General features: G+C 37.7%; 1 protein-coding gene across 1 annotated transcript in view; it reads right to left on the reverse strand.

Moving 5' to 3' along the window:
* The window catches only part of LOC150091185 (glucocorticoid-induced transcript 1 protein-like), a 362,458-nt gene that overhangs the window by 205,985 nt on the left and 134,927 nt on the right, over nucleotides 1-21,546 (reverse strand). Inside the window, exon 3 of the mRNA XM_090382684.1 lies at nucleotides 1,054-1,217. Within this exon, the coding sequence (XP_090238810.1) occupies nucleotides 1,054-1,217 (164 nt within the window). The remainder of the gene's footprint in view (nucleotides 1-1,053; nucleotides 1,218-21,546) is intronic.

Here is a 21,546-nt window from a genome sequence, read left to right on the forward strand (position 1 = left end):
AGTGGGAACTTAGAAATAACTTTATTCGCTTTTGAAGATCACTCAATGGATCGCAGAAAATATCGCTTGACCTCGAATTCGCTTGTCACCCGGGGCCAGCGAACCTACTAGCAGATTGATCTCGGCCGAGCCATCCAGGACCACCAGTCTTGTCGAAGCAGGGGCCAAAGTGGTGTGTGTGTTGAAGCTGGGCCCCTCAACCACCAGAATCCTCCTTTCCGAGTTTCCAAGGGTCGCAGCGCACTGCAAACATGCTGGATTCCATTGACATTAGCCTAGAACCTAGGCTGTGGGCATTGGATCCCAGTGATGCTAATCTGGAAGACCAGCAGCATCACTGGGGGTCCCCTCACCAAATACAGGTGCCCACGTTGAGGTGGACCAGGAGAGAGATTTGTTCTCTAGTCTGTGGTGGAGGGGCGAGGGTTAAGCACAATGAGCACAATGGCAGCAAAATTCTCTTCTGCTTCAACTATCACTGTTACTTGAATCTTTTGTCCAAGTAAGAATAAGTTTCATCTACTTAATCAAAGAAACGCATATAAACACTTCATATACAAATCTGAAACAAAAGGATATCAAAATTCAATAAATTTTAAACATAAAAAAATCTACTTAACAAAGATCTAAAACTGCCTACACAGATGTGTCACTTTCCATACTTTTAATCCCTTTTCTAAAATAATAACTTTCAAAAATATTAGTAGGACCAGAGATAACCTCCTCTAAAAAAAACTGAAGGAAAATACTGCTCTAGTAGCAAAGTTTCATGCTTCTACTGCAAGAAATGGCCATAATAAAGCATAAGTGAGATGATTAAAAATTTAATCTAACATTGAAGATTATTTTAAATTTCTGTACACTTCCCCATCCCACATTAATCTGTAAACAATGGATTGGCTTTAATTACTTACACTAAACAAAATTACTTCATTTTCATCAGATTTAATTCACTGTTTTGAAACATTTAGATTTGTGCAAACATATATTAAAAATGTGTTTTGTGGCAACCATTTTTTACAGAAAAAGCGCAAATTAAATTTTAAAACATACCTGTGTAGCCCTGTCCATCATTAAACGTCCACAATAACTAAAGCATAAGGCATCCTGATGCCACTGACCAGTCAAGTATATTGCATCTAATGATGCTGTTCTCCTGATAATAGGAGTGGAAGCAATATTCCTAATATTAAGAGTCTTTGACTTTTCTGCTGGTGCTGACAATAAAAAAAATAATAAAAATGTAAGATATATATATGAAGTGTATGATGCATTCAAAATAATTTTGTAGATAGGGTATATAGTTTGTATGAAAATAAAGAGATTTTGGTTATAAATAATTTTTATGCCAACATTCAATCAAATGTATATATAAAAATAGCTTCAGTACCAAATTATTAGTGTATTGTCCTATTATTCTGTCACAAACCCATAGGTTGCTAGGTAAAAGAACAATGTATACTTTCTGTTGCGTTATCACTGAATATTTCCCAATTTGCTAAGTTTAAAATAAAATAGAGATCTTACGGGTGCCCTGTATAGTACATATTTTAATGGGCAATTGAATTTTTATGTCTGTTATAGAGGCTTAACCTAATGCTGGGCTGCATTTGTGCTGCACAACTTAAAAGGCTGAGAATTATATTTCAACACAGGCACTGAAATTGACACATTTTGGAAATTAATGAAATTTAATTAAATTTTTATCACTTAGGCAATTTACCAAATCTTGCAAATTTCTTCCAATACAAATTTTAGCAATGTGGTAGTTATAATGGGTACCCATATCTATAGATGCATTCTTACAATTCAGCCTGTACTTTATTCGTATGACTGGAGATGAACTTATGATTGAATTTATTAAACCCATAAGGATTTATCAAGGACCATATCTAGTATTATTAAAAATTCTTCCTGGTTGACCCTGGTGAAGTCAATAAACCAATATGCTCAGACTACACATGAGGGCATAAATTCCAACTGAGGAAGGATAGTTGAAAAAAAGATGTGCAGAAGTTGGCCCTCAGTCAGTGGGTGGCTGATCATTGGGACAAACATATCGTAATTTGAATAAATTCAAGAAAGAACTACCAAACTATGTGAAGGGATAGAGTGAGGTCGGAAGGGGTTTCTTTGACTGATGCTACATAAGCTTATTTTCTTGAATCATTTTGCTTTATCTTACAGCAGTGTTTCTCAATTTTTTTTTTTAATTATGGCTCCAAAAGGGCTTTTTTAGACAGTTTTTTTTTTCCTAATCGCCCCGATGAAATTTTAAACAAGAAATACTTTATACTTACTCCTTTTATTCAATGGGATCCCTGAGTCTGATGCTTCTTAACTAAAAGTTCAATTTTCCATATGATGTTAGTAAGTTTAATTCTAATGTCTGCTCTTGATCATATATGAATTCTGTTTCTTTCCTTTGTTAATATTTTATTGACTGAACTAAAACCACTTTCAACCACATAAGGAAAACAAAAAAGTGCTTTGGCCATTTCAAATCACATTGTTGGATAAAGAAGTTTAGTTGTTTTTTATCCCCACAACTCAAGCATTTCATCTTTTTCAAATTTATATTTGCATTCTTTGTTACATTTTAATTCAATGATTCTTGAATTTCTTCACTAGCAGACCCAAAGTCACATCCAATTGAATCTAACGATGGCTTCACTTCAAAAGAAAATAAATCTGAGCATCTTTTTTTATTTCACCTTTTAAAGAATACAAATGATCTTAATAATTCTTAAGATCATTCTCAGTGAGAGATTCAATGACTTCAGCTAACTCTTGAATATGGTGAAATTGTTTTCTCATTAAATTGCTTTCAAATATTTCCAGTTTTTCAGTGAAGGCTTTTAATACGCGTTTGCAGTCTATCACCATAATTAATTTCACTTGAAGTTGAAGTGATACTTCATTTTTAAGTTTTAGAAAACTCCAAGCCATATAGCATAAGTTGTTTTTGTGTTTGCTGATCTCTGTTGCTAAATCTGTGTCTCCTTTGCTTTCTAAAAAACTAATTATCGTATCAAAAAGGTTTACAAATCTTGTTAGACAGTTTCTTTTATAAAGCCATCTAACTTCTGTATGTAAAAGAAGCCTCACATACTGTTCTTCATTATCAACACAAAATTTTCAGAAAAGGCAATCATATTTGCTATGTGACTATTTTATTGATGGTTTAATAACTACGCTGTGAGATTGATAAAGAACTGGACTAATATTTTTTGCAACCAGATGATGCCAGTGCACAATGCAGTTTATTGCAAGAACTGCAGGACATACTTCCTTTAAGTGGGCTATAAAACTTTTGTCTTGCAACCATGGAGGTAGCACCATCAGTGGAACAGGATACCAAATTTTCCAATGGTACTTGTTTTATATCAAACCATGTTTTTACAGCAGCAAAAATGGATGCTCCAATACAGTCAATTTCTATAGATTTCACAAGCATCTCTTCTTGCAATTTACAATAATCATCAAAATAACAAATGTATGCCATCAGAAGTGCCTTATTGTCAGTAACTGTGGGTTCATCAATCCGAATAGAAATTGTTCTCGTTTTTAGTTTGTCAATTAGCTGCTCTTAAATGTTAACTGACATCTCATCGAGTCATCTTCAAATTGAATCATTGCTCAATGGAATGCTTTTCAAATACTGGAAGGATTTTGATGCATCACTGTTGAAATTACAACTGTATGAGCACTACTAGTTTTGCAACGATTTCCCTGAGATGCATAGGCTATCTTCAGACAAATGGGCTCATAATAAAACCATAAGTTAGACATTCATTCAGATACTATCGACACTATTTATTTTTTATCACTTGACATGATTTATGATGGGTTGAATAACTGCAAAGAACTAAATAATAAAATATTATTATTAATAGCCATATAATGCAAGGAAGCCTGAGGCTTAATGCTGCACCTGAAAAAAAAAAAAAAAAAAATTTCTTAATTACCCTGAGAGAGAGAGATAATGAAAGTCAGAAGCAGAAGGGAAGGAACTATTTTTATTTAACTCTCATAGCCCATGTCACTGACAAAAGCACTGTGGATCAAAAATAAACTTCCACAAGTAAACAATAAATCAATCCTAATTGTCGCTTAGAATTAATTGTTGACTAATTGTCACTTTGGTCCTTGAGGTTGTCACAGACATTCTCTCAGATATGCCAGACAAGCTGTACTTGCTACCTGGGAGTCTAAAACGCTGATGGAACTGATATTTGGGTGACACTCAAGTCAATGGACCCAATTTCAGCAAAGTCCAGACGGTCTCTGTCAGCCAAATCCTCTGCTTGCACCTTCACAATGGTGGGACTGTTAGTAATACTGGGTATAACCTCCATGCACAAACACACGGTGGGTGACCACCCAGGTGTGAACCAACGTAAGCAGGGGTCATGGTGCGGTGCCCACATCACATGGAAGAATTCCAACCCTCTGTGTTACCAGGTAGCACTAGGTGGTAGATGACTCTCATCAACCGGTGCAATATTACCACTTTGCTTAATGGAGGATTGAAGTGGTGGAACCCATGTTTAGTCTCCAGAGCTACGTTCCACATCTCTTCCATCATGCAGTATGATTGATGACTTTTGAGGTTATAGTGAACATCGTGGCGAGATCCAATCTTCCTTATATTTCGAGGGTACAGCTCTAAAATGGTGTTTGCAGGGCGGCTGCTAGTTGTACACCGGACCGAACCTATTGGTAACTCTCTGGGAGGCTTCCTGACCAGCTAGGGTATAATCTTGCTAACTCTACTCTGCCAGATAGTGACTGGAGGGAGACCGAGTATGCCATATCTTACTACGTGTACGCATATCCAAAAATTTCATTACTTCATACAGCATGTCCCACTCACTTTTTCTTACTATAGAATACACCATGAATTGTCAAACTAATAGAGAAAGCTTATCTGCGAAAAGATCTAAACCTCACAAACACTTCCTAATTCATTTCACAAATATACGTGGTCTCAATTCTAATCTCAATGATGTCCATTTCCACTTGCAGTCTGCCAAACCCCATGTACTTTTTTCTTACAGAATCTCAGTTATCGGTTGATTTAACTACTACTCATCTCAGTTGCCAAAATTATTCGCTGTATGATTCCTTTCACCTCAAAGGTGGTACTTCTGATATTCCCTGTCAGAGACTTGGTAATCTGGAATCTCCTCTTTTCGATCTTCTCTGGCTTCAAATCTCTATACCTCATTGTGTCAAATTCATCTGTTGTCTCTACCGTTCTCCAAACTCTACTAATCACTTGGAGCTCTTTGACTTCCTCTCTTTGCAACTTGACTTTCTCCAGTCCAACTTTCCTAACAGTGAGGTAATTTTCCTTGGTGATTTTAATGTTCACAACTCCAGGTAGCTTCCGTTTTCTAGTCACGCTGACCAAGCTGGTCGAGATGCTGAGGCTTTTGCAATTACTAATGACCTTGCACAGATTGTTCATTTACCTACAAGAATACCGAACAATCCTAACCATGCAGACAACACGCTTGATCTTTTTCTCGCAAACAACCCTTCAAGTACACAGTTGAAGTGAGTGGTCCTTTAGGCACCTCAGATCACAACTTGGTGATTGTCTCTTCTCCAATGGAGCCTTTATCTCATGGCTATTCCCAACCTTGTATTGTTTGGCATTACCAGAATGCAAAATGGAATGACCTGCAAGATTTGTTTTCTTCTTTTCCTTGGTCGGATTACTGTTTCAAAACTTCTGATGTCAACATTTGCTTAGATCGTGTCAGTGAAATTATTCTTGTAGGAATGGAATCCTTTATTCCACACTCAACTTTAAAATCTCATCCTTTATCTAAACCTTAGTTTTCCAATAAATGTGCTAAGGCTGTTCAAGAGAAGAAAGTTGCATATCATAATTGGCTTGTTTCCAAATCTTCAGATTCATTTTCTGCCTACACCAAAGCTCACAACAATTGTAAAGCAGTTATTAATCAGTCCAAACTAGATTTTGAACAGGCTAAGAGTAGAAAGCTTGCTTCTTGCCCTAATGGTAGCTGAGCATTCTGGTCTCTTGCCAAAGCTATTGGCCGCAACTTTTGACTCTCTGCTCCCACCTCTGTCAAAACCAGATGGTTCTGTTGTCACTTCAGCCAAGAATAAAGCTGACCTGCTAGCATCCCATTTTTCTTCCAACTCCTGTATCAATGATCCTGCTAAAACACCTCCCACCATTCCTAACACGCTCCATTCAATGCCTTCTGTGGTTTTCCGTCAAAAGGACGTTAGAACGATTTTGACGAATCTTGATGCTAAGGAACCTCCAGGTCCTGATGGTATTTCTCCACTTGTTCTCAAAACCTGTTCTAAGCCATTTTTTCACACTGAACTTACTCCTGTTCTAAGCCATTGTTTAGGAGACCATTATGCCAAAAGGCATTTTCCCTTCTGCTTGGAAATTTACTCATATGCAGCCAGTTCCTAAAAAGGGCAACAAATCCCTCCCATCAAATTATCATCCCATTTCAATTACTTCTACTCTTTCTAAAGTAATGGAGAAATCAATTAACCACCAACTCTTAAACTACCTAGAAACTTTCCGTCTGATCAATGACTGCCAGTACAGATTCCGTCACTGTCGATCCACTAGTGATATTCTGGCTTATGCTACCCATTTATGGACAAATTCAATGGAAAAGTTTGGGGGAAACACAAGCAGTTGCTCTTGACATCTCAAAGGCTTTCGATAGTATTTAGCATAGCGGTCTCTTAACAAGCTTCCTCTTATGGTTTGCCAACTGTTTTTTGTAATTGGTTATCCAGTTTTCTCTCTGATCGTTCACTGAGGGTGATGGTAGATGGCTCTCTGTCTTCCAACTTTTCCACTAATGCTGGTATCCCCCAAGGTTCAGTTCTTTCCCCCACTCTTTTCCTCTTGTATATTAATGACCTTCTTCCATTGACTGGGAAATCCTATCCATGTTTTTACCGATTACAGCACGTTGCATTCCACTTTCCATTTTGAGAAACCTTGCCCTGCTCAATCAGCTTCAACTTTTCAAATATCTGCTACCAATTACTTATATGCCGATCTTCAGGTAATTATCCAGTGGGGCAAAGACAACTTAGTTGATTTCTATCCTTCTGAAACTCAGTCTTGTCTTATATCTCGCAAAAAAGGATTCTTCTGCTCCTATGTTTATCTTTGTTGACACTCCGATCTAGGCAAGTTGATATCTCTTTTGGGGATACCCTGACTTCTAATCTCTCTTGGCGCAAACAAATTACAAATATTGCTTCTTCTGCATCTAAAAAACTTGGTTTCTTCTTTCGCTCTCGGTGTTACTTTTCTTCCAAACAGCTGTTCACTCTGTACAAATCACAAATCTGCCATACCATGGAATATTTTTCCCACATCTGGGGTGGTGGCCCCAAAACCTCTCTCAGGCTTCTAGATTCCATTCAGAAGAGGGCAGTGCAGTTGGGTTAATTAATGACTCCTCTCTAACAGAGTCTCGCCACTCGCTTTCTCATAGACGTCCTGTTTCTGCTGCATGCCTTTTCTACAAATGCTTCCATGGGCACTGTTCTTTGGAATTGGCTTCTAGAATTCCGGCTCTCTCTTTCAAAATAGTCAATTAGGTTACAGGTAAATGAAAGAGATACAATTCGTGGATTTCGGGAATACCTAATTGAAAAGATGGTTTCAGAAGAATTGAAGCATTTGATGGATGCACTGAGTACGATATCAATTTCGTCGAGTGAAAGTGAAAGAGGATTTTCACAAATGAATCTGATCGCCAGCCCAACCAGAGGTTCATTGATGACAAAAACTGTTTCTTCACTACTGTTATTTAAAATTGTAGGCCCACCGCTGACCCACTTTGATCCAGCAAAATATGTCGATTTGTGGCTGCTTCGGAAACATCATTCAGCAACAGATACATAAAGAGGAAAAGAAGTCAGCATAGAGTGTCGGATGAGAACTTAATAAAAATTTGGAATATTCTACAAAAACGTTATTATGAAATTATTTTTACTAATTTTTGCTTATTACCCTTTTACTTATTACTTATTTTTATCTTTCTATACATTAAAATAATTTTCCTCCAAGTGATATTTATTCACCCCTGGGAGAAGAGGGATGCGGGATATGCGGTAATATGCAACAAATACTAAAATACGTAGCGGAAGCTTGTTTTACTGTGCTAAAACAAGCTTCTGCTTAAGCGTGTTCATGCTAGATAAACCTCGTGCATGCACTTTGTTTATTCAACTTGACCACACGGTATCCTTCTTGATTTCCATATGTAACATATTTATGTATTCATAGCTAAGGAAGAGGCACACAGTGTCGAAAGCTTCTGTTAAGTATTTTATTTTATCAAAAGAAGCGAGCAGAGGGTGAAGCCCCCTAGTATACTTGAATAACAAATTTATGCTTAATAAACTTAATTTGTTGTTCTTATTCCAAAAACATTACTACTAAAGTAACAATATTAGGTTTGTTATATTTGTTTTTTTTTTTTTTTTTTTTTTTTTTAGGGGCATTAGCAACTAAGGCCATATTGCTCCAGGATATGCGATGGTCATTTCCTGACCTTTCTGCATCCTCTGTATTTGGTGGTGACGGGCTCGAACCCCGGTCTAATCAAGAAACGTGTGCTACGCACTGCTGCTCCTTCCCACCTGGCAACAATATTAGGAAATAATGTTTTAGAGTACTGTACTTTTCAAGTCCTTTAAATTTTCATATTTTTTGATAGCAAAGAATGAGTATCGGCACCTATTCTTTTACACAAAAAGCATTGTATATATATATATACAGGAACTCCCCGACTTACGTCATACTCGACTTATGGAAATTCAACTTGACACAAGTTTTTGCCAGCCAGTGCAAACTAAAAAAAAATCATAGACATTGAAATGTATTTTGCATCCCGTAGGAATAAATGGAGGTATCATGAAAATATCGTAATGTGAACTGAACCCAATAACACATCGTTTTTTTGGTAATTCGTTCCAAGACCTCGGAAGTTAAAATTTTTGCTGTATAACTAAGTTATTTATTTCTCTAAAAGGTCAATTTTATAATGGAAATTGCACTACCCCTTCATCGCTATCATATGTTCCATTATAAAAATCAATTTTGAATGCCTTTGTGATATTTTTCTAAAACACATTTCTGGAGGTCACTACCGGTACCATAAAACAAAAACAATTTGCACTTTCCGGTTTATTGGGCTTTTCCGTTAGTGCATCTCATTATAAACGGGTAGTAAACTCGATCTTTTGCATTTGCGATAATACCGATAACTGCAATTGTGTGGGTTTTTATGCTGTTAGGGTGAAATATATTCCCCTTCAGTGAAATATTCAATCATATGAAAAACAAATTTTCAGAAACTTCTCTTCATTCCTATTTACGTATTACAATGATGAAGTGAAAGAGACCAACAGAAAGTGCAAGTCATGGTAGTGTCAGGAAACGAAACAAAATTGATTTAAAAATGAAGATGAAAATGATTAAGAATTAAGAAGCAGGGCAAACTTTGTCCTGCTTCTTAATTCTTAGTAACAAGACAAAGTTGAAGTAGCAAGATAAAGTTTGTCTTGCTACTTCAAAAGTGATTACTATTTTTAAAGGATAGTGCACGTATAAAAGAACATGTCAAAGGAACAATGCACTTAAGATCAACAGTGATCACAAAACAGCGTTCAGGTGCTATATCGAAGATGGAACAGCTGTTAATAATATGGATGGAAAATCAGATTCAGAAGCGAGTGCCCCTGAGTCTAATGACCATTCAAGCAAAAGCAACAAGTATTTATAAAGATATTAAGGATAAGTATGGCGAACCCCAACCCAGGTTTGAGGCCAGCAAAGGATGGTTTAATAGGTTCAAGCATCGTGCTGGTTTTCACGTTAAAGTATGCAATGAAGTCACCAGTGCCGATTCTGCAGCTGCAGAGAAATTTTGTGATGTGTTGGAAAAAATTGTTGATGACAGAAGCTATTCAATGCAGTAAAATTTTAATGTTGATGAGACTGCTCTATATCGGAAAAAAATGTCAGATCAAACATACATTGCTAAAGAAGAAAATACAATGCCAGGTTTCAAAGTGTCAAAAGGTAGGGCAACGCTTTTGCTTGGGGCTAATGCAGCGGAAGATTACAGATTAAAATCACTGTTTCTGTACCATTCTGGAAATAATCGTACATTTAAGGGCATCAATAAAGCCACCCTACCCATGCAATTCCAATCAAACCAGAGAGCATGGATAACAATATCTCTCTTTGAGATATTGTTATCCATGGATTGATTTAAATGTTGCTCGACTCCCAAGGTTGAAAAATATTGTAAAGACAACGACGTTCCTTTCAAGATTTTGCTTCTATTAGATAATGCTCCTGGACATTCTACGCATCTAGATGATTTCAATTCAAATGTGAGAGTCATATTTCTACCACCAAACACGAATTCACTCATCGAACATATGGATCAGGGTGTTATTTCGAATTTAAAAGCATACTATTTATGCACAACATTTGCTCAGGCATTGTCTGAAGTAGATGGCAAGAAAAATTTTACACTGAGACTTTTGGAAATCTTACAATATTTACCACGCCATCTTAAACATTAATAAGGCGTGAGTGGAAATTACTAAAAGTTGTTTAAATGGCACATGGAAGAAAATATGCCCACGGCACGTAAAAGGCTTCGGAGGGTTTGAAAAAGACGAATCATATGAAGAGGTTACAGATAAGATTGTAAAGGTTGCAGAGCTACTTCAGTTGGAGGTTAATGCCAAAGATGTGGAGAAGTTAATAGAGGAAGAGAAGGAATTATCTTACGAAGAACTTATTGACCTGCAGCGATAGTGAAAGAAGTAAATGCTGACAAAGCTCAAGATGAACCAAATGAGGAGCCGAGACGCTTCATCACCAGAGAGATAGCAATGGCATTTCATGAAATTGCATCAGCAATGGCGAGGTTTGAGAAGATAAATCCTGACAGCAAACGATTCTCAAAAGTTAACAGGCGGGTGAATGATATGCCTGCCTGCCTGCCTGCTAGAATGAAATCCACGATGAAAAGAAAAAGCCACCATCCAGTCATCTATTAATATGTTCTTTCATAAGGTTGAGCGACCGACCTCTTCTAAATCTCCACAGTCCTCAACCTCCACAGCGCCGTACTTATCAGCTGAAGACGTCGATTCTGGCAACGATGCTTGAGAGGTATAACTTACTGACATTATACCTGTCTCCACTCTTTTTTTGTAATTTTATAATTTTTTAAATTGCACGCATTTGTAATTTTGCCTGCACATGAGATAAAAAATTGAATAAATACAATAAATAGTTCTATTTACATGTTCATTGAACATTTCTTTTTTGATTCAATCAATTCAGCGAGTACAGTTGCGAGTGCTGCACATGGGGGAAATTCCAACTTACGGAAAATCCGACTTACATAGTGTTCCACGGAACGCAATGCTTACGAAGTCAGGGAGTTCCTGTGTGTGTAAGTTAATAACAATAAAAATTAAAAATTAGGCAAAAAAAAAAGAAATAAAAAGAACCGATAACCAGAAATTGTAAGTAGATGCATAAGGCAACATGCTGTGAAGACTATATAAAAAATATAAATTAGAGAAAAAAAAAAAAGGAGGAAGAGCAAAGAAACACATAAATAACGATGACAAAAGAAGAGGATGAAGATATGTGCTGGGAAAATATGTATACAAATTTCAAAACATTAGATGCGGATAAATAAAGCCAAATTAATACAGCAATAAATGGTAAATTTAGACTGCCGCCCACTTGATAACGCCAAGGCTAAAACCAATGTGAAATTTCACCAAAGAAACAGAATAAACCCACCACCAAAGAAACAGAATAAACCCGCCACCAAAGAAAATAAATATGAGACGAACAATAAGGAACAAATAAAAACAACCGTTATATCCATTCTCATCAGAAGGTCACTGGATACAATGGCTGTGAATATTACTTTATTGCTAGACCAAACTAACACAAGAATAAAAGAATGAAGTTGCTAACCAGAAATAAAAACCAATTATAGAGAGCAGTACAAGTGGCGAAAATCAAAACAACTGGCACACACTACTGGCAAAAAAAAAAAAAAAAATGGAAATAGAATGTGCTTTATGCAGCCATTTACATTTGTGGTTATCTGCTCTTTTATTTCTTTTTATGTCTAATTTTTAATATTATTAACTTTTACAGGTTACACATCGTGTTGTTGAATATTGCTTTAAGCAGCTACTTACATTTGTGATATTCTTTTGTGTTTGCTTTCCTTTTTTTTTTTTTTTTGCTGGTAGTGTGTACTAGTAACTTTACATTGCCCTACTCATACTGCCCTCTATAATTGGTTTTTATTTCTAATTAGCAACTTCATTCTTGTGCTTATCTGGTCTAGTGTTGAATTTTAATCTTTTCTGTTATTCTGTTGCTGCATTAGGGCCTCCGTGATGTCATTTTATTGCTTAAGTGGGTGGATTTTAGTTAATGTCTGTCTGTCTGTTGCAGTAATTTGCAATGCATTAAAAATGCAGTAATGGCAGTAATGTTTACAGCTGTTGTATCTAGTAGCCCTCTGATGAGAATGGATACAACGGTTGTTTTTATTTGTTCCTTGTTTTTCGTCTCATATCTATTTTCTTTGGTGGTGGGTTTATTATGTTTCTTTGGTGATATTTCACATTGTTTTTTGCCTCGGCATTATCAAGTGGGTGCAGGTATAAATTTACCATTTATTGGCATATTAATTTGGCTTTATTTGTACCATAACTAATATTTTTAAATTTAGACTCATTTTCCTACCATGTATCTTCATTCTCTTCTTTTGTCCTTGTTATTTATCTGTTTCTTCGCTATTCCATCTTTTTTTTTTCCCTCCCTCTCTCTCTAATTTATATTTCTTCTATACACACATACAGGTGATCATTTAATTCACAGCATGATGCAAGATTTTATGTTTACCGCAAGAACTTTCCATAACTGCCACTGGAGGCACTCTCCCTGATTGCTACTGAGCACACTCTGTATGTGCAAGCCAGTACTTGTCAAGCTGGTGTTGGGTGAATAGAGTTTTTTTAGCCATGTGTCACTGACGATCATTTTGAAGCAAGTATCTTGTCGGACATGCATATTGAACAGCGATATGTGATTTGTTATTGTGTCAGATAGGGATTAAATGCATCGGAAACAGTTAAAGAGATGAATGAAGCATGTGGTATTGAGTATCTTGGTAGGAAGGCCATATTTAAATGGCACAAGTGAATCCTTGAAGACCGTGAGTCTGTTGAAAATGTCCCAAGACCTGGTCAGCCTTCCTCCTCAACAACTCCTGAGAACACTCGAGAAGTGGAAGCATTCTGATTCACCAAGACCTAAGAAATTTAGAGATTCTTATTCGGCTGACAAACAAATGGTTCTTGTGTTTTTTGACATAAAAGGAATTCTTGTTACACATTTTGTGCCTCGTGGAACAACTATAAATAAGGAAGCATACTCTAAGGTTCTCAAAGTCAAACTATGCCAAGCCATTCATGAGAAACATCAAGAACTTTTCGGTGTGAAGTGGTTTCTCCATCAAGACAATGGCAGGCCCCATATGGCTAATACTGTGCAGCCAGTGACCACTGCCATATGTGCTAAGGTTCTGTCACATCTCCCTTATTCATAAACTGAAATTAGCCCCATGTGATTTATTGCAAAACTTTTTCCATGCCTGAAGAGAGCTCTGAAAGGCAGGTGTTTTGCACCCAACACAATAGAAGCATTTTGCAATCTTTCAAAAAATGGCTTGCAAGAAGCATTTAATGCATAGATACAATGGTGGTGAGAGTGTGTAAAGTTCAAGGGAGAGTATTTCAAGAAGGAGAAATCCACAGAAGGTCCAGATGATGACAACTGAGAAAAGATTTTGCACCAGTCTGAAAATTAAATGATCACTCACTCACTCACACGCACGCACACAAATGGTCAATAATTTAAAGGTGAAAAGTACAAACTAAAATAAGTAAAAAAAGTCCCAGTGAACATTGGGCCGCAAATGAACCGTTTTCGAGATAATGCACATTTTCTGTTAAGATCCGCCACTGACTATGGGAGCACTCTGGGAAGGTACTCTGTATTGCTGAAACCTTGTACATGCTGGGTGTGGTAGGAGTACAGTAATTGGAGATGTAAAATTTCCCACACACTGCTATGACTGGGCACACGCCCTTGTCGACATTCCTGCATTTTGTTCTATTCTTTCTAACACCCTTTCCTCAACATCAGGTGTTATGCTTCTGAGCCTACCTGCTCATACTCCATGTGCAAAGCACCCATGTTCTCTTAAGGCATTGATGTATCCTGATGAATGTGTACCTGTTGAGCTGCCTTCGGCAGTGAAATGCTTCTTGGTACAAAGGTGCAGCCTCGAGTGCGCTACCGTTGGCTTAACGATACATGAAGTTTTTTTTTGTGAACCCCAAACACGAGAGGTATTAGAACCTATAGTACTAAGTACTGTGCTTGGGTTGGAGGTTGAGAAGACGAAAGAAGATATTTGTTGACATTGGACTTGAATTTCTGTAGATTGTAATTTTCAGGAAATACGTATGAAGGTTGTTCCAGAAAACGGCAGTTGAATGAATAAATGAGGAAGATGAAAAGTTGGTTCTGTGGGTTTGAAGTTGGACGGTAAATGGATGTTGGCGGCACGTGTTCGGACTGTTTTGAGAGAGAGAGAGAGAGAGAGAGAGAGAGAGAGAGAGAGCGGGAATTATAGAAGCCAATTCAGAAGAACAGTGCCCATGGAAGTATCTGTAGAAGAGGCATGTAGAAGAAACAGTACATTTATGAGAAAGCGAGTGGTCAGACTCTGTTAGAGATGAATCATTAATTAACCTAACTGCCCTCTTCTGAATGGAATCAAGAAGCCTGAGAGAGAGGTTTTGGGGGAATATTGTTTCCACATCTGTCCCCAGATGTGGGAACAATATTCCATGGCAGGGCGGATTTGCAATTTATACAGAGTGAGCTGTTGTTTTGTTTGTTTGTTATTTGGGTTTTAGGAGCATTAGCAACTAAGGCCATATTGCTCCGGGAATATGCGGTGGTCATTCCCTGACCTTTCCGCATCCTCCGTATTTGGTGGTGACGGGATCGAACCCCGGTCTAATCAAGAAGGGTGTGCTACGCACTGCTGCTCCTTCCCACCTGGCTACGGAGGCACGCTACAGAGTGAGCAGCTGTTTGGAAGAAAAGTAACGTCGAGAGTGAAAGAGAAAATCAAGTTTTTAGATGTAGAGGAAGCAATATTTGTGATGTGCTTGTGCCAAGAGAGATTAGAAGTCAGGGTAATCCCCAAAAGAGATATATCATTTTGCCTAGAAATCGGAGTGTCACTGAAGATAAGCATAGGAGTAGAGGAATCCTTTTTTGTGAGATATAAGACAAGACTGAGATTTAGAAGGGTTGAAATCAACTAAGTTGTCTTTGCCACACTGGAGAATTACCTGAAGATCGGCATTTAAAGAATTGGTAGCAGATTTTCGAGAAGATGAAGCTGACTGAGCAGGACAAGGTTTCTCAAAATGGAAAGTGGAATGCAATGTGCTATCTTCGGCAAAACTATGGATAGGATTTCCAGTCAATGGAAGAAGGTCATTAATATACAAGAGGAAAAGAGTGGGGGAAAGAACTGAAACTTGGAGGGCACCGGCATTAGTGGAGAAATTAGAAGACAGAGAGCCATCTACCATCACCCTCAGTGAGCGATCAGAGAGAAAACTGGATAACCAATTACTAAAAACAGTTGGCAAACCATAAGATGGAAGCTTGTCACCGAACCTTTCCATTGAATAGTCCGTAAATGGGTAACATAAGTCAGAATATCACCAGTGGATCGACACTGAGGGAATCCATACTGGCAATCATTGATCAGACAGAAGGTTTCTAGGTAGTTTAAGAGTTGGCGGTTAATTGATTTCTCCATTAATTTAGAAAGAGTAGAAGTAATTGCAATGGGACAATAATTGGATGAGAGGGATTTGCAATCTTTTTAGGAACTGGCTGGATATGAGCAAATTTACAAGCAGAAGGAAAAACACCTTTAGAATAAGAAAGTGAAAAAAAGGTGGCAAAGAATAGGAGTAAGTTCAGGAGCACAGGTTTTGAGAACAAGTGGAGAAATACCATCAGGACCTGGAGCTTTCTTAGCATCAAGATTCATCAAAATCCTTCTGATATCCTTTTGACAGAAGACCACAGGATGCATTGAATGGAGCGTGTTGGGAATGGTGGGAGGTGTTTTACCAAGGACATTAATACATGAACTGGAAGAAAAATGGGATGCTAGCAGGTCAGCTTTATCCTTGGCTGAAGTGACAACAGAACCATCTGGTTTGGACAGAGGTGGGAGCAGAGATGGGCAAAAGTTGCGGCCAATAGCTTTGGCAAGAGACCAGAATGCTCAGCTACCATTAGAGCAAGAAGCAAGTTTTCTACTCTTAGCCTGTTCAAAATCTAGTTTGGACTGATTAATAACTGCTTTACAATTGTTGCGAGCTTTGGTGTAGGCAGAAAATGACACTGAAGAATTAGAAACAAGCCAATTACGATATGCAACATTCTTCTCTTGAACAGCCTTAGCACATTTATTGGAAAACCAAGGTTTAGATAAAGGACGAGATTTTAAAATGGAGTATGGGATAAAGGATTCCATTCCTGCAAGAATAATTTCACTGACACGATCTGAGCAAACGTTGACATCAGAAGTTTTGAAACAGTAATCCGACCAAGGAAAAGAAGAAAAGAAGTCTCACAAGTAATCCTATTTTGAATTCTTGTAATGCCAAACAATAGAGGTTGGGAATAGCCAGGAGATAAAGGTTCCATTGGAGAAGAGACAATCACCAAGTTGTGATCTGAAGTGCCTAAAGGACCTCTCACTTCGACCGTGTACTTAGAAGGGTTGTTTGTGAGAAAAAGATCAAGTGTATTGGCTGTATGATTAGGATTGTCCAGTATTCTTGTAGGTAAATGAACAATCTGTGCAAGGTCATTAGTAATTGCCCTGACCTGCTGGGTCGGTGTAACTAGAAAAAGGAAACCAGCTGGAGTTGTGAACATTAAAATCACCAAGGAAAATTACTTCACTGTTAGGAAAGTTGGACTGGAGAAAGTAAAGTTGCAAAGAGAGGAAGTCAAAGAGCTCCAAGTGATTAGTAGAGTTTGGAGAACGGTAGAGACAACAGATGAATTTGACACAATGAGGTATAGAGATTTTAAGCCAGAGAAGATCAAAGAGAGGAGATTCCAAATTGCCAAGTCTCTGACAGGGAATATCGGAACGGACATATGCACAAGTACCACCTTTGAGGCGAAAGGAATCATACAGCAAATAATTTGGGCATCTGAGATGAGCAGTACGTGAATCAACCAATAACTGAGATTCTGTCAGAAAAAGTACATGTGGTTTGGCAGACTGCAAGTAGAAATTGACATCATTGAGATTAGAATTGAGACCACGTATATTTGTGAAATGAATTAGGAAGTCCTTGGGAGGTTTAGATCTTTTCGCAGATAAGCTTGCTCTATTAGTTTGACAATTCATGGTGTATTCAATAGTAAGAAAAAGTGGGTGGGACATGCTGTATGAAGTAATGAAATTTTTGGATATGGCATACACATGGTAAGAATATACCCAGATCCTTGACATAACGTGGCCTCGAGAATGCCCCCCGCATACACACTACTCGGACTCCCTCCAGCCAGTGTCTGGCAGAGTAGAGGTAGCAAGATTATACACTAGCTGATCCAGAAGCCTCCTAGAGAGTTACCAATAGGTTCGGTCCGTTGTACTAACTAGCGGCCGGCCTGCAAACACCGTTTTATAGCTGTACCCTTGAAATGTAAGGAATATTGGATCTCGCCACGACATTCATCATAACCTCAAAAGTCATCAATCGTATTGCATGATGGAAGAGATAGGGAAGGGCTGACCGGAACTTAGCTCTAGAGACTAAACATGGATTCCAACACTTCAAGCCTCCAATAAGCAAAGTGGTGGTACAGTAAACCCCCTCTATTCGCAGGGATTACGTTCCTGAAAAATGTCGCGAATACCGAAAAGGTGAATACTCGAATACTAAGTTATGGCTCCCATAGTAATAAAGGGATTCCGTTCCAAAGTATGAAATATATAAGAAAAACTAGTCTAAAATTTTGTCTATGTGTGTATTATATGTACCTTCATAATATGACTATGTACATAGACAGTATATAGTGAAATGCAAGCATATGGCATCGAAATGAAAATAAGAAACAATTTAATATTAAATGTAATATGCCTTTGCTAGCAAAAAAACTTATCTCGCCTGTGCTATCACCAGTTTCGCTAAAGTGTTGATAAAGAAGTTTTGCCTTTTCACGAATGATGAGTGAACTTAATGGAATTTTATTTTGAGTTCGGTCTTCTATCCACAGATTTAAAGCTTTTTCCATTTTTTCTAATTTAACATCACGAGTTACAGAGCAAATTTTTGAAACAATTAGCGCGTTTTCATGGACACTACGGCAGATTTTTTCTTCCGATTTCTTGATTGATCGTACCGTTGACTCATTGATTTTATGATGTTTTGTCACTGAGGAGACACTTTCACTATTAGAAATTTTGTCTAATAACTCAATTTTATTTGCTAATGTCATCACCTTCTTTGATATTTTCACATTTCCTTTGTTATTCGTAGCCATATTTTTGTAAGAGTTAGAAAGAACTTGTCCACAATAAAGTCACTTTCTTCCGTTAACACACTCGAAAAAGTCTGTTTTACACCGCAAAACGGTAGATTTATCATTTTTGTAAGCATATCAATTTATAAATTGATAAATTTATTCAATTGATAAATTTATTCAATTTATAAGCATATAAATTAAAAGCAAACAACAAAACCTTCCATGACAAGCGCATAACGCATACTGAACAAGGATTAGCGAGAAACATCCACGCTCGCGATTTTGTCAACCCCTCTCCCCCACCCACTGAGCGCTGTTTTGACCGGGAAAGATAATTTTAGCCACGCCCATGTTTTTTTATGGTGGAAAATATTCACGGCGCTTTAAAATTCACATTTTTTTAGGTTTCATTTTATATTAAATCGGCGATCGCGAATACAGATACCGCAAATAGCGGAGGTTTGCTGTATTTCACCGGTTGATGAGAGTCATCTACCACCTAGTACTGCCTGGTAACATAGAGGGGCGGCATTCCTCCATGTGGTGTGGGTGCCACACCTCGACCCCTGCTTACGTTGGTTCACACCTGGGTGGTCACCCACCATGTACTTGTGCATGGAGGTTACAGCCAGGATTACTAACAGTCCCACCATCGTGAAGGTGCAAACAGAGGATTTGGCTGTTACAGACCGTCCAGACTTCGCCGAAATTGGGTCCACTTGACTTAAGTGTCACCCGAATATCAGTTCCATCAACGTTTTAGACTCCCAGGTAGAAGTACAGCTTGTCTGGCATATCTGAGAGAATGCTGTGACAACTTCAAGGACAAAAGAGTGTGCATATCCACACTCTTCATTGCTGTAACCTCTTTCCACTTTGACTATCCATTGACAAGTACTAGTATGCCTGCTAAACCTCAGAGCATTGAGAAAGGGGGAAAGGGAGAGAATGAGCATAACCTAACCTAAACAAACAAGTCCGTGGTGGATCCCAACTAAAAATGTGTAATATCTTGAAAACAATTCACTTAAAGACCCATGTTTACACGGCTTTTTTTTTGCATATTGTAGTCTGTACAGTTCACCTTTAAATTTTTGACCATCACTTTTGAAACACCCTGTGTGTGTGTGTGTGTGTGTGTGTGTGTGTGTGTGTGTGTGTGTGTGTGTGTGTGTGTGTGTGTGTGTGTGTGTGTGTGTGTGTGTGTGTGTGTGTGTGTGTGTGTGTGTGTGTACAGTCGATTCCAGTTATTTGGAACACAATGGGACTAGTGCATTTTGGCCCGATTAAGCGGTTGCCCCAATTATCCGAAGTTTCACCTAAATAGTTAAAAATACAATGGACCTCCCCCTTTACAACTGGTTCACTGTACAATCAAATCACGTTACGATGGATTCACCATAGTATTACCATTTATTACCTTACCAATTAAAAAATTAAATGATACATGAAAATTAGAAGAATATACACGATAATCGGAATAATTAATACATACTGTAATATGTACATACCAGCTAGTGGACATTTCTGTTCACTGACATTTGTGGGTGGAGGTTAAAATTTAAAACAGTAAATAGATAAGCAATCAATAACAAAGAACACGGCACACACAAATTGCAAGTAACACAATACACGCAAGTGAAAAAAAATGGAGTAAAAAGTTACGAAGCTTTAAAAATAGGAATGAAGAGAAGATTCTGAAAATAAATTTTTTTATATGATTGAAGATTTCATGAAAGTGTAAACACGTTTCACCATAATAACCCACAGAATTCCAGCTGTCGATATTATCGCAAATTCAATAAGATCGAGTTTCCTATCTGTTTATGATAGATTGCACTAACAGAAAAGCCCAATAAACAGGTGACTGCTAATTGTTTTTATTGTTTTATGGTTGTGACCTCCAGAAATCCGACAGAACCACGTGATACAGTCGAAAACAATCGTAGGGTAATCTCCAGTGCTGCTGTCTCCTGCCTTGAATAAACGGCATGTTGTCCCAATTAAGCGAAGTAAACCCTGGCATTTTCTTGACTGGGTTCTGTTTTTTAAGATTTGTCCCAAATAAACGGCTGCTCTGATTAACCGGTGGCCAAAATAACCGGAATCCACTATATATAAAATACGGAAGGTGTTTTCTTTCAACAGTCAGTGTGCGCGATAAGCTTAACTGATCGGGCTGGAAGTGGTCTCAAATTGAAGCTATTTCTTTCTAGGTGTGCACAAAGTTGTTAAAATTTAAAAATTGCGAATAGTTTTATTTTACGGAATAGGCTAGTTTTGTAGTACAAACAAGAATAGTTCAACATTCACTTCATACATGGAGCCACAGGAAGATGTTAACTGTTAAACAGCTGTTTATGCTGATAAGGCATTTTTTCTGATTAACAATTTGCACTTTAACTATATAAATGATTAACAGTTTGCACGTTCGCACAATTAGGATTAGCATGGGCACATGATGCAAGAAAGCAAGCTTATATAGCATCAGCCAAAAAGAAAAAAAAAAACACCATCCCCCTTCTCATTTCACACATCCTCACTCCAAATGTGTGTCTAGTTCTGCCTTGAATCTGTTTAAGCTATCAAATTCTACAATGACAGATGGAAGCTTGTTCCAGCAATCAACCACCCACCGGCTAAAGGCAAACTTACACACATCTATCCTACAACTGTCTTTCCTCAATTTGAATTTAACAAAAGACCGAAAACTGTTTTTCACAAAAAAGAAACTCTACAATGCCAACTAGTAGTGGTGAGATGGACCAGGGAGTTAAATCAAAAAGACTGATTCTCCACTGTAA

The sequence above is a fragment of the Mastigoproctus giganteus genome, chromosome 1 (genome assembly GCF_048544385.1).
Source record: "Mastigoproctus giganteus isolate SK-2022 chromosome 1, ASM4854438v1, whole genome shotgun sequence".
NCBI lineage: Eukaryota > Metazoa > Arthropoda > Arachnida > Uropygi > Thelyphonidae > Mastigoproctus > Mastigoproctus giganteus.